Genomic DNA, 24,511 nt, shown 5'->3' on the forward strand with positions numbered 1-24,511 from the left:
TAAAGGACCTGTATATTGTCAAAACAGCAATACTCTCCAAAGCATCATACAGATTATATGTGGTCCTTGTAAGGATACCCATGACATTCTTCAAAGAAATTGATCAAACACTCCTGAAGTTCACATGGAATAACAAGCCCTGATGAATAGCTAAAGCAATCCTTAGAGAAAAAGAAGATGGGAGGCATCACTTTCCCCAACTTCAAACTGTACTACAAGGTGGTAGTAAATAAAACATCATGGTATTGGAATAAAGACAAATCCACAGAAAAATGGAATAGAGTTGAATATCCTGAGACACACCCTCAAATGGATGGTCATTTAACCTTTGATAAAGGAGCAAGAAATATGAAGTGGAGCAAGGAAAGCCTCTTTACCAAGTGGTGGTGGGAAAACTGGACAGCTATACGTAAAAAAAATAAAAATGGACTCAGACCTCTATCTAATGCCATGCACAGAAGTCAGATCAAAATGAATAAAAGACCTCAACATCAGACCCTAATCCATAAGGAACATGGAATAGAATGTAAGCAAAACCCTCCGCAATATTATAGCTAAAGGTATCTTCAAAGATGAGATACACTGACCAAGCAAGTGGAAGCAAAGATAAACAAATGGGACGTTAAACTAAAAAGCTTCTGTACTTTAAATGAAACAGTGACCAAAATACAAAGACAGTCTACGTAATGGGAAAGGTTATTCACCCAATGCCCTTCTGATACGGGGTCACTATCAAAGATATATAAGAAACTGGTAGAACTTTATAAGAAAAATAAATCTAACTCCATCAAAAAATGGGGAGAGCATTGTAATTTTCCACATGGTGATTCAATAAAATAAAATTCTTATTTAAAAAAATGGGGAGAAGTAATGAACAGAATGTTCCTTAAAGAAGAAATTCAGGGGGCTGGAGCGATAGCACAGCTGGTAGGGCATTTGCCTTGCACGCGGCTGATTCAGGTTCAAATCCCAGCATCCCATATGGTTCCCTGAGCACCGACAGTAATGATTCCTGAGAGCAGAGCCAGGAGTAACCCCTGTGTGTGCATTGCCGGGTGTGACCCAAAAAGAAAAAAAAAAGAAGAAATTCAAATGGCCAAAAGGCACATAAAAAAATGCTCATCACTAATCATCAGGGAGATGCAGATCAAAACGACAATGGGATATCATCTCACACCACAGAGACTAGCACACATGCAAAAGAACAACCAGTGCTGGCACAGATGTGGGGAGAAAGGACCTTCATTCATTTCTGGGAACACCGACTGATCCAGCCTTTTGGGAAAACAATATGGACATTTCTCAAAAAAAAAAAAAAAAAACTAGACATTGAGTTCCCATTTGACCCAGCAATGCTACTTTTGGGACTATACCCTGGGGGTTCAAAAACACACAACATAAATGCCATCTGCACTCCTATGCTCATTGTAGCACTTTTCACCATAGGCAGACTCTGGAAACTACCTGAGTGCCCAAGAACAGATGAATGGATAAACTATGGCACACCTACACAATGGCATGCTATTCAGCTGGTAGGAAAAGTAAAGTCATGAAATTTGCCTATAAATGGATGGATGTGGAGAGTATCATGCTGAGTGAAATGAGTCAGAAGGAGATGGGCAGACACAGAATGACTGCGCTCATTTGTGGGATATACAAGTATGTAGTAGAAGACTAATATCCAAGGCCGGGGAAAAACGAGGGCCAGGAGGACTGGACAATGGTTGGAATCAACCACAAGTGTGTGGGGGGCAGAGGGCAGGTAAGATAGAGAAGGGACCAGTATGGCAATAATAGCTGGGAAAGATCACGCTGGACAAGAATTGAGTGTTAGAAGTAGGTGACAATAAAGGAATATACATGACAACCATTCAGTATCTGTACTGCAAACCACAATGCTGAGAGAGAGAGAGAGAGAGAGAGAGAGAGAGAGAGAGAGAGAGAGAGAGAGAGAGAGAGAGAGGAAGATGCACCTGCCATAGAGGCAGGGGGTGATGGGAGGGAACCTAGGGATACAGGTGCTGGGAAATGTGCGTGCACTGGGGGAGGGACGGATGTTGGACACTGTATGACTGAAACCCGACCATGAACAGCTCTGTAGGGGTCTATCTCACAGGGATTCCATAAAATAATAGATAGATAGATAGATAGATAGATAGATAGATAGATAGATAGATAGATAGATAAATGAAAGATGGGGTTGGGGGTGGGAGCTGGATTACACCCCCTCCTCAGTCCTGGCCCCTTTGAGGAGGAGGCAGGGCACCAGGGTCTGGACCCAGACCTGAGCTGTCCAGTTGGACATCACGGTGGTCAGCGGGTGATGTCCCCTAGGCCCTTCCAGCTGTTCCTAAAACATCTGTTCCCTTAGTCTGGGCTCTGCGGGCCTTCCAGGGGCCTCCGTTTCCTGGGGAGGCTGGGGAGCCCCTGCTCGCCTGGACAGGGCCTGGACAGGGCGGGGCAGGGCAGGGACTGGCGGTCACACTCCTTTCCCGAAGGTCCCGGCGTTGGTCCTCCAGGGCTAGGGTGCTGTGGGCCGTCCCCGGGATGCCCCTGCCCCTCCCAGCCGGCGCCCTGCCGAGGGACCAGACTGGGGCAGGGGCCTGGACCAGGTCAGTTTTCAGGGCTGGCACACCCCAGGCACCGGGCGGGCTCTAGGACCCGGCGCGCCGGCTGGACGGGGCGGGGGGCTCCGGGACCGACCGCGGTCTCCAGGCGACCGCCTGACGCAACCCGGAGAGAAAGAAAGAAAAAGTCCCGGGAAGGGCAGGGCCGGCGGCTCAGGGCGCTCTCCAGGTGGGTCCCGGGCACCGCGCGTCCTGGGCGCGGGGGCGCCGGTGGGGGCCAGTGAGGTGCAGTGGGGGGCGGTAGGGACAGTGGGGGCAAGTGGGAGCAGTGGGGGGCAGCGGGAGAAAAGGGGGCAGTGGGGGGCAGTGAAGGCCAGTGGGGGCCGCGGGGCAGAGCTGGGGCCGCGCGGGGTCAGGGACGCGAAGAAGGGCTGGGGGCGCGCAGGGTCTGAGGGCTCAGGGCAGGGCTGGGGCGCACGGAGTCTGTGGGGGACGGGGCAGGGCTGGGCGCGCGGAGTCTGGGGGCGCCGGGGTCTGGGGGCGCAAAGCAGGGCTGGGCGCGCGGAGTCTGTGGGGACGGGGCAGGGCTGGGCGCGCGGAGTCTGGGAGCGCGCGGGGTCTGGGGGCGCAAAGCAGGGCTGGGCGCGCGGAGTCTGGGAGCGCGCGGGGTCTGGGGGCGCAGGGCAGGGCTGGGCGCGCGGAGTCTGGGAGGGCGCGGGGTCTGAGGGCGCAGGGCAAGGCTGGGGCGCGCGGGGTCTGGGGGCATGGGGTCTGGGGTCGCTGGATCTGGGGGCGCAGGGCAGGGCTGGGGCACGAGGGGCAGCGCTGAGTGCTCAGATCTGCACTCAGCAGGTGGTGGGCCTGAGCCCCTCCGGGCCCCCTTCAGAGCGCCCTCCCTCCCCCCCCCCAGGAGAAGAGCGTCCCCGCCCACACACCACCTTCCTGGGGTCTCACTTCCCTCCAGGGCTCTAGATTTGGGGGAGCAGGGAAAGTGCCCAGGCTCTGGGGGGGCCCCTCCATCCAGGAGCTCCTGCCAGGGGGCTTCGGATGACCCCAGGGGACCCCCAGAGCCAGGTCTGGGGACAGCAGGCAGGGCCTGAGGTGGCGCTTTAGCCCAAGGGCTCCACAGTGCCCCCCGGCCCTGCCCCACTACTGGGGGAACTGGGATGGACCCAGGACTTCTGCAGCCCAGAGACCGGAAGTGGGTTCTCTCAGAGACCCCCTCCCCACAAACACGCGGGGGCAAAGGCTTTGGGACCCCTTGTGACCCCCTTGAGGTGCAGCCCCTCCCTCTCTTCATGGCCCTCCCTAGCGTCCCCTGCCCCCACAGTGTCCCTGGCTTTGGGCCCCTCACCTTGCCACTCACAGCAGCTGCCGTGGTAACTTGAATGAGGGGGAGTGGAGACATCCCCCCCACACACTCCTAGGACCCGGATCAGAGGGGAGACCCACAGGGCCGTGCCCGGGACCCAGCCTGTCCCCTGCTTCCCAGACCCCTGTGGGTGTCCCCATGCTGGTGCTGAGAGGGCCCCCTCATACCCCTCACTACTCCCGGAGACCCCGATTTCTGCAGCACTGGTGGGTGTGGTCCCCAATGGACGGACTGCCAGGGAGATCACCCCCAGTCCTGGGGATCGCGGGCAGTGGGAGGATGCAGGTCCTCTGGGGGCCCCCAGTGGGAGCGGCCTGGAGGAAGGGGTGCTCGGAGGCAGTGCTCACCTCCTCATTAGAAATCCAGGAGGGACCGAAGGAGCTTTAAATATGAAGTGAACCCTGAGGTTGAAATTGGGGTGACTGTAGGGACAGTCCCTAGGGGCTTGAGGGGGGTTGGCTCGGGCAGGGGAGTCTGAGCAGGAGGAGCTTGGGATGGCGCGGGGCCGGGGTGGGGGCTTGTGGTCAGGCTGAGGCGTGGCGCTCCATAGTCAGGCTGAGGCGTGCCCCCTGTGGCCAGGCTGAGGCGTGGCCCACCCCTATGGTCAGCAGTTCTCTGGTCCTGGAATTGTCCCCTTCTTTATGAAGCTGCGGGAAAGAAGGAAAGAAGAAGAGCAAGAGAAGCCGGGGCTCCCTCGTGCCCAGTGCCGCCTGGGCCCTGCCCCCCTGCAAAGTCCTCCCCGAGGGCCCCCCGGGAAGGGGGCAGGGCCCCGTGTCCCCCGCAGGCACTCGGCCCTCGGGCCCCTGCACCCAGCCTTTGCAGAGTCCCAGGGCGGAGTGGGGTGCACCTTCGAGGGTGCAGAAGAGCCTGGTTCCCAGAAGGTGACCGAGACCACCCATCAGGGCTGGGCAGGGCTGGGCCCAGAGTTTCGGGGTTCAGGGTTCACACAGGCTGAGTGTTGCTTCCTCATTCCTGCAGGTCAGGGGATGAGGATCCTTAACTGGCCCCCTCCGAGGGCCACACTGGGCCTCACCGGGTCGGGGAGAGGAGGGGAGGTGGGGAGGGGAGAAGCGGGAGAGGAAAGGGGGGCAGTGGGCCAGCACCCGCCCCTCTTGCCGGGAAGCCAGGAGCCGGAAGTGGGTTTGGCGGTGATCGGGGTACAGATGAGATCACGTCAGGCCCGGGCGGGCGGGATGAGCTCACTCTGGCCCGGCTCCTCGGCTGTGGGCATGTTTGGGCAGTGGCAGGGGTGCCGGGTGCCAGAGCCGTGGGGCCTCCTGGGGCTCCGGGGCCCAGGGGTGGTCGGGTCGGGGCTGAGTCTCCGACCCCGAGCGCTGAGGGCAGCCTGAAACCCAAGTGCCAGGCTTGTCTGCCAGGGCTGCCCCCACGTCTCTGCCGTGCAGAGTGGGGAGACCCTGCACCCTCAGCCCGTCCCCACTCACCCCGAAATCCCACCCCGGGTACCGGGGCGTGCTATGGACGGGGCACCCCTCTGAGTGGGGGCTGCCAATTTCCAGCCCCGGCACCTAAGTCAGCAAATAAACTAATTAAGATTTTATAAAAAGTGCAAGTGCCTCATGTCTGTGCAGACCCAGAGCAGCTCCAGCCACTGCAGCTGAGGGCCGGCCCCCCTGCACCCGCTTCTCCTGGGGGCTCCAGTCTGGGGGGTTTCCCAGACGCCGGCACACAAAGGCCCATGAGACGCACGTGGGAACGCCCCTTCCCAGCACGGGGCTCACCAGCCTGGCAGGGCCCCAGGCTAATAGAGCCTGACCCCAGGGTGCAGCCTGGCATGGCTTTGTGAAGGTGGGAAGCTCCCGGGCAGGGTCTGGCTCTATGCAAGGGAGGGCAGTGAGATGTCCGCTGGCCAGACTTCACCTTCTAGAAACTTTCAGAGCCCCCTAGAAGCCTCCAGAATAGACATCTTGCCTGATCTTCTTTGAGCATCTTCACACCTAGGGCAGGACCCCCGTGTCCCCCTCCATGACCTACTTCTAAGGGTTCCTCATTCTGTCTGTACTCCTCAGCTGGACACTGCCCCCCAGCCCTGCCGGTCACATTGGCAAGCAGGGACTCCCGTGCAGGGCTTCCTGAAATGGACAGTTGATAAAAACTCTCAGTCTCTCCCCACACCTCCACCCCAAGGGGCCCCTCTCTGCAGCTGAGACATCCGGAGCCCCCTCGGAGGCCTCGTCAGGACTTCCTCCTCGCCCCCCAAAGATGGACAGGACTCCTGCAGCCAGGCCCCTCTGTCCAAGCCATTCTGAGCCCCGACACCCCAAGGCAGGAGGCTGCACTGGGCCAGGGCAATGCCCAGGACTTGCCACTGGTGCGGGCCTTTGGGACGCCTGGGAGAAGGTTCTGGAAGGGGAGTCACAGCCTCCCGGCAGGGGAGGGTGGCGGGCTGGGTGGGTTCAGGGTCTCCCACAGACCCCTGAGTGTGGCCTGCGGGGAGGACAGGCTGGGCCCAGGGCCAGCTAGAGTCTCTAGCTCCAGAGGCAGGAAATGGTGCCTGGAGGGGGGGTTTCGGGAGTCAGAGGGGGGTCTCGGCATAGGAGCCCCTGGACAAAAGTCTCACAGCGGGCCATGCCCTGCTCCTGGCGGCCCCCGCCTCGGCCTCCCCCTTCGTGTGGAGGGCGGGGCTGGCTCACCCCTGGCTCCTTCCTGCAGGGATGCTGGCCGGGGCCCTGCCCGGAGGCCGTCGGGGCCTGTCTCCCGCCGTCCCGCCCGCCCGCACCTCCACGTCTTCCGGCCCCTTGGCAGAGGCGCCCCCGGTGGCTGCCAGCACTTGTCGGCACCTGCCTGTGGGCACCGGGGGCTCCAGGCAGCCTTGAGCCCGGCGCCTCCGCTGGCCAGACGATGTCTGCGCCCCACGTCCGGGTGGAGGAAATGGACGGTGAGGAGTCGGGAGTGGCCAGAGCAGCCCTGCCCGCGGACGACCACCTGCAGAGCCTGAAGGCGCTCACAGAGAAGCTGAGGCTGGAGACACGCAGGCCCTCCTACCTGGAGTGGCAGGCCCGGGGGGACCAGGGCGCACCCCCGAGCGGCAGCAGCCCCCGCCCGCCCCGCGACCTGGGCTCCAGCAGGCTGCCCGGCTTCCAGAGCGTGGACGAAGCCCTGGGCTGGCTTCGGAAGGAACTGGTGAGTGGACCCGGGGCCGCCCCACCCCGCCTCCTCGCTGCCTCCGTTCTTGCCTCTGTGCCCGCATCTGGCCTCCGAGTGTCTCCCTGTCTCTGTCTCTGTCTCTCTGTCTCTCTCTATCTGTCTCTATCTCCCTCTGTCTCTGTCTCTGTCACTCTGCCTCTCTCTGTCTCTGCCTCTGTTTCTGTCTCTCTGTCTCTGTCCCCCTCTCTCTGTGTCTCTATCTCTGTCTGTCTCCCTCTGTCTCTGTCTCTGTCACTCTGACTGTCTCTGTTTCTGTCTCTCTGTCTCTGCCTCTCTCTGTCTCTGTCTTTGTCTCTGTCTCTGTCTCTCTGTCTCTATCCCTCCCTCTCTCTGTCTCTATCTCTGTCTATCTCTGTCTGTCTCCCTCTGTCTCTGTCTCTCACTCTGACTCTATCTCTGTCTCTGTCTCTCTCTATTTGTCTCATATCTCTGTCTCTGTCTCTGTCTTTCTGCCTCTCTCTCTTGCCTCTATCTCTCTTTCTCTGTCTCGTCTCTCTATCTCTGTCTCTGTCTCATCTCTCTCTCCCCGGCTCTGTCTCCCCGTGCCTGCCTTCCCTAGGGTCTCTTTCCAGGCCGTGGGGTTCCACGGGCTCCCTCTGCACTGACCACACACACACTCTCATGAGCGCACAAGTCCATGCTCTGAAGGTGTCCACAACTCCCACCACTCCCCCGGGAGCCCCAACTCTCATTCCAAGGGGTGACCCGGGCAAGGGCCCTGGGGTAAGTCCACTCTTTGGGACAACCCCACCACCATCCTTCAGTGCAGCCTGGACAGCAGGACAGCAGGGCACTGACAGGGGAGCAACCGTGTATGGGTGGCTGTGAGCACTGGGTGTAGGAGCGAGTTTAAGTACTGAGTATGAGCACTGAGTGTGGGACTGTGTATAAGTACTGGGCCCTGAGCTGGGATGAGGATGGGCTGGGCGTGGGGTTGAGAGTGGGGCAGAGTGTGAGCGCCGAGGAAAGGGTGAGGAAGGGGTGAGGAGGGCGAGGACAGACAGCGGGACGGAGCAAGGAGGGTGTGGACAGCTCAGGCACACGGGCTCTTCACCGGCCGTTGTCGGGGGCGAGGCCGGGCTCCTTGGGGACAGGTCAGGGGGTCTTGGGGATCGTGGGGTCGACTTGCCGAGGAGGTGTGTGTGTGGTCACTGCCGCCCCGCACCCCTCGGTCCCTGGGTGCCCCGGGGCAGGCCGGAGGAGTCGCCCCCAGGTGACTTGGGTCCAGCCCGAGCAGAGGAGACCCTGCAGCGCCTGCGGCCTCACTGGCCTGCAGCGGCCTGAGCCCCCTACTCTGCATCATCGTCGCCCTCGTCGGGAGCGAGGGGCTGCGGGCAGGTGCCAGCCGCTCGCGTGCCTTCTGGGTAGCGGCAGCCGCGCGGCCCCTCTGTCCGGCTGTGCGGGCTGCGAGGGCCCCCGGGTCTGACAGGGAAGCGAGGAGGGCGGAGGCGGGAGAAGGCCTGGGAGAGAGCAGAGCCCGCACAGGCGGGGGATTAGGCAGGTGTCCTGGCCCGGCCTGGCCGCCTGCCCGGCCTGGCGCCGCCGCTCCTGCACGTCCTGGTCCTGCGTGCGGCAGCGTGGGCGTCACACCCGGGCCTGGGCTCCCCTCCGCGGGGCTCCCCGACACAGCCACGCCCGAGAGGCTGCACCCCACGCCCAGCTGCAGGAGCTTCCGCAGACGAGGGTGCGGGGACCAAGTGAGAGCGGGGCCAGAAAGGGGCGGCGGGGGGCTCCCGGGGGCTCCCTGGGGGTCTGGGGTCTTCGTCCTCTCACATGCTGACAGGCGGGGTGCAGCCAGGCTGGGGGCCCAGGAAGCCAGGGATTAGGGACCTCAGCCCCCAGCCCCCGTGTGCCCGGGGGCAGGGAGGGGGCAGAGCCAGCAGCCACAGGTCAGATGAGCAAGGACCTCCCCAGGGGCAGGGACGGCCGGCAGGGGTCTGAGCCCCCCACCCCCAGCCTCCCCCAGCCAGAACCCTCCCACCCCACCCCCCGGGGGCCACGCTCAGGCCTTCCTCCCCTCTGGTCCTGTCCCAGGGCCTCTGGTGGCCCCTCCGAGCTGCCCCTGCAGCCTCCGAGGGGCTGGAAGAAGCTTCCCAGGAGGCGACACTTTGGAGGTGAAATGCAGCTGGGCAGACGGGTCAGGGTCACCCCACAGCCTCAGCCCACAGGACCACTCCTCGGCATCAGGACAGGACACGTGACCGCCTCTCCACTCCTTATTTTATTTGAGCTCAGGGATCACTCCTGGCGGTGCTCGGGGCTGCATGGGTGCCAGGGATGGAACCTGGCCCATGTAGCCCCGGGCCAGGGGCCAGGCAAGACCCTGGCCATTGGGCTATGCCCACCTTCCCCGCCTCTAAGACAGGGCAGCCCAGGGCCACCCAGGACACTACAGTTGTGGGGGTCCCCATCCTCTGTCTCTGGACCTTCCCGCCCTGGGCAGCTGGGCTGAGCAGGGAAGGTTTGGTTCCGGCTTGTCCACGCCATGGCGCGTGGTAGGATGGACTGTTGGGAGGGACTTCCAGACAGTGCTCAGGGCATCCAGGGGCAGTTCTTGGACAACCAGGAAGGAAAGGTTAGTGCTGGGGCCCAGTGGTGCTGCCTGTGGTCAGGGGCCGTGGGGGTCATGGGGAGGGGATGTGACAGGTGGGTGCACTGGCCTCATGCGTGCAGGGCAAGGGCACGCCCTTCCCACACCCTTCCACACCCTTCCTGGCCTTCCCGCTCTCCCACGCCCTTCCTTTCCACACCTGTAGCTGTGAGAGCACTTCAGCTGGAGTCACAGCCTGAAGACCCCGCCCGCCATCTTGAGGGGCACTTGGTCCCACCTGGGGTAGCAGGTGGGGTCAGAGGGCAGGTGGGGCCCTCGAGCACGACCGCCACCTTCCTGCCGACCTCACCCTGCGCATGTGTATACAAGGGCTCACGTATGCACCTGTGTATAGAATACACACAAGCTTGGTGTTGGTGGACCCCATGGGTTGCTCACGTGAGTCAGGAGGAGAGAAGGCAGTCACCTCCTCTCACTCCACCTCTGCCACCCGGGACCCGCTGGGAAGACTAGGACCGGTAAAAGCCTGCAGTGAGCCCCTGCTCGGCATGGGCCTGAGCCCCACCAGCCCCACGAGGTGGCCGTCAGGCCACACCTGAAGTCCACTTGGTCGTCTCAGCATCAGAGTCGATCCCCACCTCCCGATTTCTCAGGGAGCCATGGACTCAGGCTGGAGCGAGGATTTACTCTTTGCAGGAAAGGAGAAACCAGTCCCAGGCCTTACCCAGGGTTTTCAGGGTTCTTGTCTCTCTCGCAGAAAAGAATCTCAGGAGGAGACAGGCAGTGAAGTAAAACAGATTTTATTTGGAGGGTTTTTGGAGGGAAGGAGGAAGAGAAAAGTGGGAGAGGGGCTGGAGAGATAGCACAGCGGGTAGGGCGTTTGCCTTGCACGAGGCCGACCCGGGTTCAAATCCCAGCATCCCATATGGTCCCCTGAGCACAGCCAGGGGTAATTCCTGAGTGCAGAGCCAGGAGTAACCCCTGTGCGTTGCCAGGTGTGACCCAAAAAGCAAAAAAAAAAAAAAAAAAAAAGTGGGAGAGTGGAGAGTAAGAGAGACAGTAACACGCTCAAGAGAGACCGAGGGCGGGGCTGGAGCAATAGCACAGCAGGTTGGGCGTTTGCCTTGCACGTGGCCAACCCGGGGGTTCGATTCCCAGCATCCCATATGGTCCCCCAAGCACCGCCAGGGGTAATTCCTGAGTGCAGAGCCAGGAGTAACTCTTGAGCATCACCGGGTGTGACCCAAAAAGCAAAAAAAAAAGAAAGAAGAGAGAGAGAGACCGCAGGCTTCTCAAGGGCGGAGAGAGCCTGGAATGGGCTCTTGGGCTGGCTTTTATAGGTTCTTTGTGGGTCGGCTTGATCTGGAATGTTCTAGAGTCTCTAGAACTCTAGGGGCTGAATTACTGAAGTTAATAAGATTAAAGGAGAGGCCCAAGGATTTTCGAGGAGAGGAACCCATGGGGAGGGGTCCAATCTCCTCAGGAGTCTGCTGATGGTCTTATCAGATCTTTGTTTTCCGTATCCACAAGGTGGATCAGTCTTAAAATATTTCTTCCCAGAAGCTTTGTTGACCTGAGTTCTTTGCCAAGGGCTTTCCCCTGTCTACCTGCCTACATCAAGCTGACCCAGGTTTGATGCTCAGGACCCCATCGGGTCCCCTGGGTTCGAGCACAGAGCCCAGAGCAGCCCTGAGTGCTGCTGGGTGAGGCCCAAGGGCAAACAAGGAAAGCAGGGGTAGGGGTTTCTGGCCCCAGACACCCGGGGAGGCGGGAGCTTTGGTCCTGCAGGGAACTCAGGGCGTCTCGGGAATGGAGCAGCCCCTGCCTGCCCCGAGCTGGGGTCTGGAAGCCGCGGGGAGCGGGGGTCAGACAGGGAGCTGGACAGCCGCGCGGCAAAGTGCTCAGCAGACAGCCGCTGGGGAGGAGCAGGCATGGACAGACCCAGCCCTGGCCACCCATGGCCGCGTGTCTGAGTGCCCACGTGGGCGAGCGTCTGCTGTGTGCGGGGAAGGCGGCCAGAGCTCTTCCAGTTGCTGGAAAGTGTTAAACCTGCTGGTCTGGTCCCAGCCCCCCGGTGCCGACGGCCGGCCGTGTCTGGTATGTGCCAACGTGCAGGTGACCTAAAGGTGTCCAGACACACTCGAGCCTAACCCGCCCAGACTCCGGAATGTTCTGTGTCTGCTGCTTCCCCTCCATGTGATCGCTCCGTGTTTACCTCTCCCTTGTTCTCTCCCACCAGGGCTGGGTGGGCTTGGTCCACACCTGGGGGTGCTGGGGTTCAAACCAGGGTCAGCGCATGCAAGGAGAGTGCCTTTAACCCCGTCCTGTTTCCGCCTTCCCATTCCGTCACAGTTGGAGACCCCTCTGGGCAGGGCCGCCTGCCCCTTCAACGGGGGCCCAAGCGTGGTGGCGGCCAGGCAGAGGGGTCCTGGGCGACTCAGCCGTGGGTGGTGCAGCTCCAGGCGGAGGTGTCCTGCGGGGCTGGCCACTGGACAGGCTGCCTGACTGACCCCTCTGTCCCCCGCAGGCCGAGATGCGGCTGCAGGACCAGCAGCTGGCGCGGCAGCTCATGCGTCTGCGCGGCGACATCCACCAGCTGAAGGTGGAGCAGGCGTGCGACCTGCACCGGCGGATGCTGAACGACGCAGCCCTGGAGCTGGAGGAGCGGGACGAGCTGTCGGACCTGTGCGACTGCCCGCCGGCCCCCCACTTCAGCCTGTCCGCCCCGCTCAAGCTCATCGGCGTCACCAAGATGAACCTCAACTCCCGGAGGTTCTCTCTGTGCTGACCCCGAGTGTGGCCGGGCCCCCGGCCTGAGGCTCAGATACCAGCTGGCCCCACAGGACTGGGCAGCAGCGGGACCCAGTCTCAGAGCAGGGCTGGGGGGCTGCTTGCATTCAGGGACCCTGTGGCACAGCCCCAGCCCCAGAGAGCCCCTGCCCTGCACCCTAGCCGGGAGGGTGCTGGGGACCCCCCAGCAGGCCCCGCGGTGTTGAGTGGTTTGGGGCAGAGGCTCTGGCCTGATCTTAAGGGCGAGTGAGGGCAGGCATGAGGTCAGCCAGGCAAGGGGCATGTCCAAAGGTCCCCCCAGAACCCCAGGGACCCCCTTCATAAAGTGGGAGGGGAGGGGAGGGACAGTGACTCCCTGGGGTGCGGCGGGGGGGCACATGTAGCGTGTTGCACCCACGTCCTGTTCTCTGCTCTGCACTGCACTCAGGCCCCACGTGCACCTCAGGGCAGAGAACACATGAGTGAACCCAGAGTGTGTTGTGTGTGTGCACAGACATGTACCCACAAATGTACATGCCACACATGTACATACCACACACATGTACACAGACATGCACACTACACACATGTGCACAGACATACACATACCACATGTGTGCACACACCACAATTGTGTGCATAAACATGCAGATACCACACATGTGCACACACATGCACATACCACACACGTGTGCATAGACACATCCACACGTGTGCACACATGGATTGCAGTTTTCCACAGGTGCACAAACCACATACCTGCCCCCACACATGCATGCACACACACATACCACACACATGCATGCACACAGAGTGAACCCCTGGGATAGTTGGAGTTAAAAAAACAAAGTCTTTAAACTTTCTGCTCAGGACTCCAAGTAGATAGAGATATTACATAAGTGCAAAAATCAAATATTTACTAATAACAAAACATACATAAGTTTATTTTCAAAGAAATGTTTAAGATTTTTCACCAATTGGGGCTGGGGCGATAGCACAGAGGGAGGGCGTTTGCCTTGCACACGACCGACCCGGGTTCGATTCCCAGCATCTCATAGGGTCCCCTGAGCACCGCCAGGAATGATTCCTGAGTGCAGAGCCAGGAGTGACCCCTGTGCATCACTGGGTGTGACCCAAAAAGCAAAAAAAAGGTTTTTCACCAATTCAGCTAGGCCCTGCCCGTGGACCCTGTGGACTTCGAGACGGTGGCCTCCTGCTGGAGTCTCAGAGCCACGCAGCCCCCCAACCGCTGTGCCCTCCCGCCCCGCAGGCCCCCTCCCCAGCCCTGCAGCCCCCTTCCTCGGGTGCTCAGCTCAGGGCGCACGGCCCACTCCACACGGGGCACAGGAACTTTTTCTTCTCTAGGGCCCTCTAGAAAGTAACGCACCCCGGTCGCCCCCCCACCCCGCCCCTCCCTGCCGTTGGACCTGACTAAGCATTCCTGTGGAATTCCTGGGACAGGGTCAGGGGGCTGGAGCTGGCCCCTCTCCTCCTCCACCGCAATGCGCAGAGCTGACCTCACCTCAGCTGGCACGGGTTCGAGTCTTTCACGCTCTGATTCTACACTGTGGTTAGGTAAAGTCAAATAAAAGACTTTGGGAGAAGATCTGAGAGTGGGAGAATTGGGCTTCCTTGGAGCAGAGAAAGGGCAGCGGGAGGGGGGAGGCGGGAGGGGCTGCAGCCCCATGGCAGCTCTGGGTGGATCCTGGCAATGCAGGGGGGAAGACCAGGAGGAAGGGGGAGGAAGGAAAGAGGAGAAAGGAAGGGGAGGGAGGGAGGAAGAGAAGGGGAGGACAGAAGGAAGGAGGGGAAGAGGAAGAGAGCAGCGGAGGAGGGCAGACTGGGGAGTACCCATGATTGTTAGTTTGTTCTTGGCCCACACCCAGTGGGCTCGGGGGACCATATGTAGTGCCAGCATCGAACCCGGGTCCGCCGTGTGCCCTCCCTGCTGTCCTGTCGCTCCGGCCCAAGAAAGTATCTTGAATGAAGTGTGTGTGTGTTCCTTCAGACAGACCCACTGCACACGCGTGTCGCCATAGGCTCTGGGGGTGCCCCGATGCCCGTCACTCCTTCACTGCCAGAATCGGGAGGGGGGACACGGCCACATGGAGTCCCCTCAGGCTCAGGTCAGGAGTGAGTGGCTACAGCACTGGCTGGCTTCGGCGCACCCATGGGGCCTTGGTGCATATCCCCCCCCCATCCTGTCGCCCCTGGACCAGGCAGGTGGCCTCAGCGGGGGGTTGCCCACTCCAGGGTGAGGCGGGGGTGCTCGGCGAGCAGGAGGGGACAGGCTGGCGGCCCTGGGGTGGCCAGCAGGGACACGAGGTAGAGAGGACAGTGAGATTCAGGGGCCACTGCATAGGGGAGCAGCCTCACCCCCACCCCGCAGACACCCCCCAGGCACGGCCACCCCAGCCCCTCTGCCCCAGGCCTGGCCGGGAGGCTGGCCCGCCCGTCTGCCGGGCTGATGCTGGTATTTTCAAATCCTGTTCTCAGGCTCTGAGCCAACAGCCCTGGAGCTGGCCGGGTGCCTGGGAGGAACTGACCAGCACTGGGCAGCCCCCACCCCAGTGTGGGAGATAAGCTTGGTGGAGACACTCCCGGCCAGCAGGGACCGGCCCCAGCGGCCATGGACGGGGACGCTGTCCAGATCCAACATGCACGAAGGATCGTGGCCAGGAGGGGCAGCCGAGAGGAAGCGCAGCCCCCACACTGTTCTGGGTCGGCCTGGCTGCGTGCAGGACAAACACTGTCCACCCTCCTCCTCCAGATTACCTGGGTGTGGGGGCACAGGGCTGTGGTCGCCCGTTTGGTGGTGCTGGGACAGGGTGCAGGGTTCGCAGATTCCGGGGAAGGTGGGGCCTGTGGTCCCCGAGCTTCTGGGGCTGACCCGGGAGGGGCCTCTCTGCACCCCACCTGCTGCCCCCCTAGAAAACAGGTCGTACGTGAGACCGGGGCCACACTGCACTCCCAAACTCCTGCTGTCGGGGTCCCCAGTCCCGGGACTCGGGGGATGCCTGTGTGTGGACACAGCGATACAGATGGTGAGGGCGGAGTATGAGGCTCTAGGAGGGACGGTGCGGGCCGGAGGGCACGGGGCAGGTGCCCGTCTGCCGCCAGAACATGGGGCATGGGGGCAGGTACCCAGGACACGGGGCATGGGGGCAGGTGCCCGCCGACTGCCCAGGACACAGGGCATAGGGACAGGTGTCCAGGACATGGGGCACGGGGGCAGGTGCCCAGGACACGGGGCATGGGGGCAAGTACCCGCCGACTGCCCAGGACACAGGGCATAGGGACAGGTGTCCAGGACATGGGGCACGGGGGCAGGTGCCCGGGACACGGGGCATGGGGGCAAGTACCCGCTGACTGCCCGGGACACGGGGCATGGGGACAGGTGTCCAGGACATGGGGTGTGGGGGCAGGTGCCCAGGACACAGGGCATGGGGGCAGGTTCCCAGAACATAGGGCATGGGGGCAGGTGCCCAGGACACAGGGCATAGGGGCAGGTGCCCAGAACATGGGGCGTGGGGGCAGGTGCCAGTCGGCTGCCCAGGACATGGGGCATGGGAACAGGTGTCCAGGACATGGGGCACGGGGGCAGGTGCCCGGGACACGGGGCATGGGGGCAAGTACCCGCCGACTGCCCAGGACACAGGGCATAGGGACAGGTGTCCAGGACATGGGGCACGGGGGCAGGTGCCCGGGACACGGGGCATGGGGGCAAGTACCCGCTGACTGCCCGGGACACGGGGCATGGGGACAGGTGTCCAGGACACGGGGTGTGGGGGCAGGTGCCCAGGACACAGGGCATGGGGGCAGGTTCCCAGAACATAGGGCATGGGGGCAGGTGCCCAGGACACAGGGCATAGGGGCAGGTGCCCAGAACATGGGGCGTGGGGGCAGGTGCCAGTCGGCTGCCCAGGACATGGGGCATGGGAACAGGTGTCCAGGACATGGGGTGTGGGGGCAGGTGCCCAGGACACAGGGCATGGGGGCAAGTACCCACCAACTGCCCAGGACACAGGGCATGGGAACAGGTGTCCAGGACATGGGGCACGGGTGCAGGTGCCAAGTACAGGGGGCACGGGGAAAGGTGCCCATCAGCTGACCGGGAGCGGGCTCGCCCACATGCCCGCTGCAGCCCACAGCAGCCTGTGTGGCACTGTGCCCTCTGGCTGGCACCGGGCAGACACTGGCTCTGCCTGTCCGTCTCCCGTCGCAGCTGCACACGCGCTGACTCTGCTCCCCCATGCGTCCCGTGGGCCCTGCAGCTGTGGCCAGAGAGGCGGGGGGTGGGTGGGCGTGGGCACCCCACAGCCAGCAGGGTCTGTTCCGCCTCTTCCCGCTCCTGCCTGAGCCTCAGTCTTCCTCTCTTGCCCCCGCACCCACCTGAAGGATGACCTTAAAGTGTCACCCAGTGTCTGGACAGAGCCTCGGCAGCAGCCCCATGGGGGCACCTCTGACTGCCCAGAGCTCCAGCCAACCGGCAGATGCTCAGGTACAGCCCACCTCAAGCATTGTCCTGACCCCAACAGGGGATGAGACGGGAGTCTCGGGGGCTTGGCTCCAGGGAGGAGCATGGTCAGCCCCGGAGACCCTGGTGTGAACACAGGGTAGGAAGGTCCCAATCGCCAAGGTTCCAGGCACAGACCTGGGGATCCCCTTGGTCTCCCAGGCCCACCCCAGGGATACCTGCGCCTGCCAGGAAGGTGCAAAGGTGATCCTGTGGCACCCCCTGCTGGCGATATGTGGTACCTGCAGACTTGAGCCCTGTGCTCAGCCCTGCTGGCCTTTGCTGGACAGGTCCACCACCCGAACCCGAAGCGGCAGCTGGGGCGCCACCTGCTGCCTGGGCAGTGGGGGAGCAGAGGCCCTGGCCCGTGGACAGGCAGACGGGACGGCAGCAGCCTCGGAGCCCTGAGACGGCCCAGCCAGGGCTGGGTGGAGGCCGAGCCCAGCACAGCAGGGAGGGCACAGCCTCGCACACGGCAGGCTGGGAGTGACCCTCGGACCCCGCACCTCAGGTGGTCCCTGAGGCCCGCCAGAAGTGAAGCTGAGCACAAAGCTGAAAGTAAGCCCTGAGCATCACCTTGTGCCCCCAAAAATGGGAGGAAAAGAAGGAACAAGCTTCCCAGAGCCACGGGCCCAGAGCAGGGCCAGAACCCGGCAGGGCCCGCGGGAGGCACAGGAGCCCAGACTCTGGTGTGGGTGGTGACGGTGCAGGAGCCTGGGCCCAGGTATGGGGCCCAGAGACGCGTTTGCCTAAGGAGCAGGACTGGGCAGGAGGGTGTGACCAGCACCAGGCCCTGCACTCGGTGATTAAAGTGCGGCTTCCGGTCACTGTGTTTGTCTCTGGAAGAAAGTGGGCAAAGAAGCAAGACGGTGCAGCTACCGGGGTGCTCCTGTGCCTCTGTCTGTTTGGGGCCACTCCTGGCTCTGCCCACCTGCATCAGCTGCCACAGGGCCCTGGGGACGGCGCCCAGCAGGAAATCATTCCACAGAAGAGAAGCTGGGGGAGGGCCGGTCCCGGTGCCCAGTGCCTGGATGGTCACCGACAACCCACCCTGCAGCCTAGGGAGTGTCCAGGGGGCTCTACACAGGGTCCTTCACTGTCTGAGGACAGTGCAGACACTGGCCCAAAGAGACTGGGGCAGCCCCCCAACACTGGGCCAGGAGGAGCACTGGGAGCAGAGTCCCCAAGCACCCCCATGTATGCGTGAGCTGCAGGACGGATCCTCAACTCTGAGAGCGAGGCCCGAGCAGCAGCCTGGGTGTGGGGGAGGGGCGTGCACCTGTGACTGCGTGGCATTGAGTGCCGCCTGGGAGCGGGGCCGGCTTGGCAGGACGGTGGGGCTGTGCCAGCTGCCAAGGCCTACGGTAGATAAGCTAAGGTGGAGCTGGAGCCACTCCAGGGCGAGGCCCAGCTTCCAGACCTCCCCGCCCCCCCCACCCCCCGCTGCTGAGGACAGCCCCAGCCCCGCTGATGGTGGGAGAAGCAACACCTGGAGCCCTGAGGGTCCTTCGGGGGCCCAGTGAGCCCACAGGGGTGGGGAAGGCAGGGGAGGGAGGGAGGGAGGGAGGGAGGGAAGGAGGGAGGGAGGGAGGGAGGGAGGGAGGCACTGAGGGGTGTCCTCAGTGACGGAGCCCAGGACAGAGGTGGGAAGGGCCTGAGAGGCAGCAGGGCAGGGGGAGTGGACAGGGAACAGCGAGGGCGAGAGGACCCTGGGGCCCAGCTTGGCGCCCAGAGGAGGTGGTGGCGGGACGGCGGACAGAGTCCAGCGGTGATCTGGCCGCTCCTCCAGGCTCACGGGGAGAATGGCGAGCACGTGCCATTGCGGGACACGTGATGCACATGCACCGAGAACATGGCAGAGGTGCCACGGGCGAGCTTGAGGAAACGGCGCCCACCACACGCCCTCCCCCCCCACCTCAGGAAGGTGCCCTAGTGCCCTTCAGGGCCTGCTCTGGGCCCATGACAGCCGACAGAGCCACAGGAGCTTGTCCCAAGGACGGTCACGGCAGGTGACAGGCTCGGGCCTGAGTGCTCAGTCTGGGCAGAGCAAAGGGTCCGGGGTGGGAAGGCTGACAGGTGGGATCTCTGCCCGACCAGGCGTGCATGCAGGCCTGGCGGCTCGTGTCAGAGTTCAGGACACTTCAGAACAGGTGTCAGGGCTGGGACTCGGGTCTTCCTTCAGGGACGGCCCCGTGCCCCCAGTGCCAGCTCAGGCCGACACGGGGCATCCACAGCGGCACCAAGGGGCGTCATGGCTTCCCCTTCCTGCCCTGCCCTCTGCCAGCTCTCCTACCTGTCCCCCACCAGGCCCGCCTCCTGCCCTGCCCGCTCAGCCCTCCGTGCCCGCTTAGGCTCTGCTAGCTGTCCTTCCTCAGTGATGCTCTCTGGCAGCTTCCTGCCCCTTAACGCTGGCCCCTACCTCCTGCGGGGCCCAAGCCCCTCCTGACATAGCACAGGGCTCACCTGCGTGCTCTCTCTCCTCCCAACACCCCCTCTGGGTGAGCCCCTCGCTGAGGAGCCAGCACCCCCAGTCTGGGCTCTACCCGCCCTTGACAGGGAGAGGGCGCCGGGCTGGGGGATCCGGTGTCAGGCTCGGAGGGCGGTGCTCTGCCAGAGAGCCTGCAGACAGCCTGGCGCCTCCTGCCCCCGTGGCCTGCAGCCAGGCTGGCTGTGGCCTGGATCCAGCTCCTTTAGAGGCCAAAGCCATGAGGAGCTGGAGCGATAGCACAGCAGGTAGGGCGTTTGCTTTGCACACGACCCACCCGGGTTCGATTCCCAGCATCCCATATGGTCCCCTGAGCACTGCCAGGAGTAATTCCTGAGTGCAAAGCCAGGAGGTAACCCCTGTGCATCACCAGGTGTGACCCTCCCCCCAAAAAAAATAGAGGCCAAAGCCAAATGCCACCTTGGGTCCTGGCCTGCCCAGAGTCTAGGGTCACAGGTATAGACGCCTGCTTGCGGCCTCCACTCAGTAGACATGACTTGGCTTTGGGCCATGCTTGGTGGTGCTCAGGGGCTGCTCCTAGCTCATTGCTGCTCCCAGTTTAGTGCTCAGGGGTCACTCTGTGCTCTGGTCCTTTGAACCACGCCAGGTTCTTGTTTCCCTGCCTACATGTCTGCTGTGGGCTGAGACATGTCACGTGACATCGCCTGGACCAGCTCCAGCCTCATCCCGAGGCCAAACAAAGTCACCAGGGGCTGTGGCAGTGGGACTCTGGGCGTTGCACGGCCCCCTGAGCACCACGGGTGGGACCCCCCCTGAAACCCAAACCAAAATCTAGAGAAGCCGTTTGCTAAGTTCCAGTTCTCTTTCTTCCGGGGTTCCCCAGAAATGGCGAGGCCCAAAGAGATGAATCCTGAAAAGATTTCCCCTGCTTAAGATTAAATTGTTACCCATACAAATAAAAACAAACAAGCTGTGAGGTTGTTCATTCATGGCTGATGAGGAAACCGGTAATAAGTTACAGCTGACTCAGACTAATTTAAAGCACACGCAAGCACATGCACGCAGCAAATGCACACACAGAGCAAAGGCACACACACAGCAAAGGCACATACACAGCAAATATGTGCACATAAACAACATGCACGCCCATACAGTGTTTCCCATCAGTCCTGGGTCCCGACCACAGTGATGCAATCTGCCCCATGAATGTCCTATCATTCAGGCTTGATTTAGTGCCCACTATGGTGTGTTATAATGACATTTGTGTTTGTTTCGGGGCCACACCTGGCCATGCTCAGGCTTACTCCTGGTCTCCTGGCAGGGCTTGGGGGACCATAATGGGTGCCAGGTATGAACCCTGGTCAGCCACGTGCAAGGCAAATACCCCACCTGCCCCACTATCGCTGGAAGACTCAAAAATCACCCTCTGGCTCCCTCCAGTGGAACCCTATCTGCTTCCAGCGCACGGAAACACGTCCGCATGCGGGTCCAGTCAGAATCCACACCAGGCAATTCCTACCCCAAAGCAGATTTTCCCAAGAACCCCATAACTGAGAGAAATCTGCGGGTTTTTTCTTTTGGCTTTTTGGCTCACACCCAGCGATGCTCGGGGGTACTCCTGGCTCTGCACTCAGGAATTATCCCCTGGCTCGGAGGATCATAGGGGATGCCGGAGATTGAACCTGGGTCAGCTGTTTGCAAGGCAAACACCCTCCCCGCTGTGCTGTCGGCTCCAATCTGAGACTCCAAAGGCCACCATGTCTGCGTGTTAGCTTCTCTCCGTGAATGGGGACTCCTGATGGAGCCACTCCTGGGGCTGACAAGATAGCCGAGCAGCTCTGCTGGGGTACAAGAGTGGAGAGTGATGATGGAAAGGACTACACAGGACACACGGACTGTCGCCTACTGAAGAGGGAAGGTGCTGGCTCACTGGAAGCGGGAATGTCGTACCTGTGTCACTTTAATGCTTATTTGTCTAGGGTTTGGGGTCCACACCTGGCTGTGTGATGGCTCCTGGCAGGGCTCAGGGGACCACACGTGGTGCTGGGGATCAAACTCAGGCAGGCCTTGCGCAAGGCTGGAGCCCTCCAACTGGCCCATCTCCCTGACCCTGTGTTACTTTAAGGTTTCGGCGTGGGTGCGAGTAGTAAGAGCCCTCTCAGAGCCATCTTGGGGGCCAGAAAACAAGAAATGAGTGAGTGCCTGCTGGCTCAGGAAGGCGGCCAGGCCGGGGTCGCGGCGGGGGGCACATGCAGGTGAGAGCCGTGCACACCTGCGGCTCCTTCTTCAGGAACTGCCTCCACGTGTGACTAACTCTGGCCAAGGCGACGGGAACTAAAACCAATGGAACGGTGTCCTAGTAAGGGCTTCTGCACAGCAAAAGAAACATGGGCCAGGCTGTTTCACTCAGGGCGCCCCAGAGGGGACAGTGAGGGCCCTCCCCGCCCCAAGTGACCCAGCTGCGGCAACTGAAAACCTCCAGAACCCAATCGCCGCCACGCTCAAGGCTGCTCCCAACATGCTCGGGCAGAGCCTCACGTACGAGTGAACATATTCTTGGACACATCATAAGACACTTTCTACCCATTCTCTGTAAGCACCACACCACATTTGACGGGGTTCAAATAGTAGGCAACAAATCATATATATATACATATATATATATATATATTATATCTTCGACATTCTTGAAGGTGTTCCACGCTGCTCTCTTCCTCCTGCGCAGTTCTGGCACCAAGTTGTTCCTCACGTTGAGTTCTCGACCCAGGTACAAATAGCTGCTGCATTCGGAGATGTTCGTTCCATTGAGAGCAAATAGAATGTCAGGGACTTATTCGTTTTTAATGAACATCATTTTGCTGAGATTCAGCTGTAGTCCGACCTTTCCACATTCGAGGTCGAAGTCAACCAGCATTTGTGCCACTTGGCTATTTGTCATTATGAGAACGATGTCATCAGCGAAGCGGAGGTGGTGTAGTTGCCGACCGTCTATTTTCACTCCTATTCCTTCCCATTCCAGTCATCGCATGATGTTCTCGAAGGTGGCACTGAAGAGTTTCGGTGAAATAGTATCATCCTGCTGAACCTTTCTCTTTACGTCAATGATCACTTCCTTGTAGAATGGTGAGATTCTGGTGGTGAATCCATAATACAGCTCACGGAGGATCTTGATGTACTGAGTTTGAACACCCTGTTTGGCTAGGGCTTCAATGACCACTTCAGTCTCAACAGAATCAAGGGCTTCTTTAAATCGATGAACATTAGACAGAACAGCATCTTGAACTCTCTAGAAACTTCAGTGAGCTTGGTCACTGTGTGGATATGGTCGGTTATGCTGAATCCCCTTTGGAACCCAGCTTGCTCACATAGTTGTCCTTCATCTAGTGTTCTGCCTATTCTATTCAGGATGACTCGAGTGAACAACTTGTAGACGATGAATAACAGGCAGACTGGGCAATAGTTCCCAATGTTGTGGATGTCTCCCTTCTTATACAACAGAACCGCCGTGCTGGTTTTCCACTGGGATGGAAACTTGCATTTGGACAGGTAGTTTGTGAAGAGCCGAGCCAGTGTATTGACAAGTACTGGCGGCAGATTCTCCAGGTGGTTCAGTTTTGCTTTGGGACAGGGATTGGGACTTGGGATGGAAACATCCCAAATTTGGTGGTGGGAAGGTGTAATGGTGGTGGGATTGGTGTTTAAATATTAAATGTAATTTGGGGCTGGAGCAATAGCACAGCGGGTAGGGCGTTTGCCTTGCATGCGGCTGACCCGGGTTCGATTCCCAGCATCCATATGGCCCCCTGAGCACCGCCAGGGGTGATTCCTGAGTGCAGAGCCAGGAGTAACCCCTGTGCATTACCGGGTGTGACCCAAAAAGCAAAAAAAATAAAAAAATAAAAAAATAAATGTAATTAAATACTGTGAATTTACCTTATTTTAAAAAATGTAATTAAATAAGGTAAATATAAAATTTACCTTATAAAATAAAAAAAATCATAAAATTTTTTTAAAAAAGAAACGGGCTAAAATGAAGAGATAGCCACCAGAGGGGAGAGAATGTTTGCCCTCAAGACATCAGATAAAGGGTCGGTGCCCAGGATGTACAAAGGACTCATGGAGATTAACCCCCCAAATCCCCTAACCCTATCCAAAACTGGGGAGAGGGAATGAACAGACGCTTCTCTGCAGAAATCAGATGGTGGCCAACAGGCACATGGAAAGTACACAGCATCACCTATTAGGGCGTCCAGCCCAGGACAATGGTGCATGTCACACCAGTGAGACAGCACAGAGCAAAAACAGACCATCTGTGTTGGCGGGCACGGGGTGGAAATTCTCACGCACTGCTGCTGGGAATGCCGCGTGGCCCAGCCCACGGACAGCCATCTGGAGGGGGCCTCAGCAGAGGATTTCACCATGCCTCTTCTCGGTACCCACCCCAAGACACAAACACATTCGTGCCAAAGGCCCTCGCCAGGCACTCAAGCAGGGGTATGGGGTCAAGCGTGGGGTCCACCAAGCAGATACTAAGCGGCAGTGATAAAGTCACACAACTCACACCACCGGATGGAACCGGAGGTCTCGTGCCCAGCACAGCCCGTCAGGAGGCAGACGGCACCGTCTCACTGTCTGTGGGGTGTAGAACAGGACGAGGGGATGCCAGGCCTCAGGGAGGGGCCCCAGATTAGAGGAATGAGAAGGGCAGGGAAGGAAAGGCACAGGGTCCGGGGGCGGGGGAGGGGGGAAGATGTGAACGGGCTGGGGCTGGGGTGATAGCACAGCAGATAGGGCATTTGCCTTGCACTCGGACAACCTGTGTTCGATTCCCAGCATCCCATATGGTCCCTTGAGCACCGCCAGGAGTGATTCCTGAGTGCAGAGTCAGGAGTAACCCTTGAGCAAAGCCAGGTATGGCCCAAACAAACAAACAAACAAACAAAAAAAGATGTGAACGGGAGATCACAAGAAGGGACAGGCCCTTGGTTCGTGGACATGTGAGGGATGTATATAATGAAGCCACAGAGCCAACAGCTCCGGAAGCAGGGGACCCCAAGTACAATGACCAAATGTAAGAAAATGTGTCTGTCAGTGAGGCCAGGAGATGGGAGGGGGTCGGAGTCAC

The 24,511-nt window shown here is 60.3% G+C and overlaps 1 protein-coding gene across 1 annotated transcript; it reads left to right on the plus strand.

Annotated features, from left to right (window-relative positions):
* The first annotated feature begins 2,688 nt into the window (after nucleotides 1-2,688).
* FAM167A (family with sequence similarity 167 member A) lies at nucleotides 2,689-14,026 on the plus strand. Its single transcript, XM_055145532.1, has 3 exons — nucleotides 2,689-2,796; nucleotides 6,610-7,080; nucleotides 12,183-14,026. The coding sequence occupies exons 2-3, from the start codon at nucleotides 6,799-6,801 to the stop codon at nucleotides 12,441-12,443; spliced, it is 543 nt and encodes a 180-aa protein (XP_055001507.1). The 5' UTR covers nucleotides 2,689-2,796; nucleotides 6,610-6,798; the 3' UTR covers nucleotides 12,444-14,026.
* The last annotated feature ends 10,485 nt before the right edge of the window (nucleotides 14,027-24,511 follow it).

This window comes from Sorex araneus, chromosome 1 (assembly GCF_027595985.1).
Source record: "Sorex araneus isolate mSorAra2 chromosome 1, mSorAra2.pri, whole genome shotgun sequence".
Lineage (NCBI taxonomy): Eukaryota > Metazoa > Chordata > Mammalia > Eulipotyphla > Soricidae > Sorex > Sorex araneus.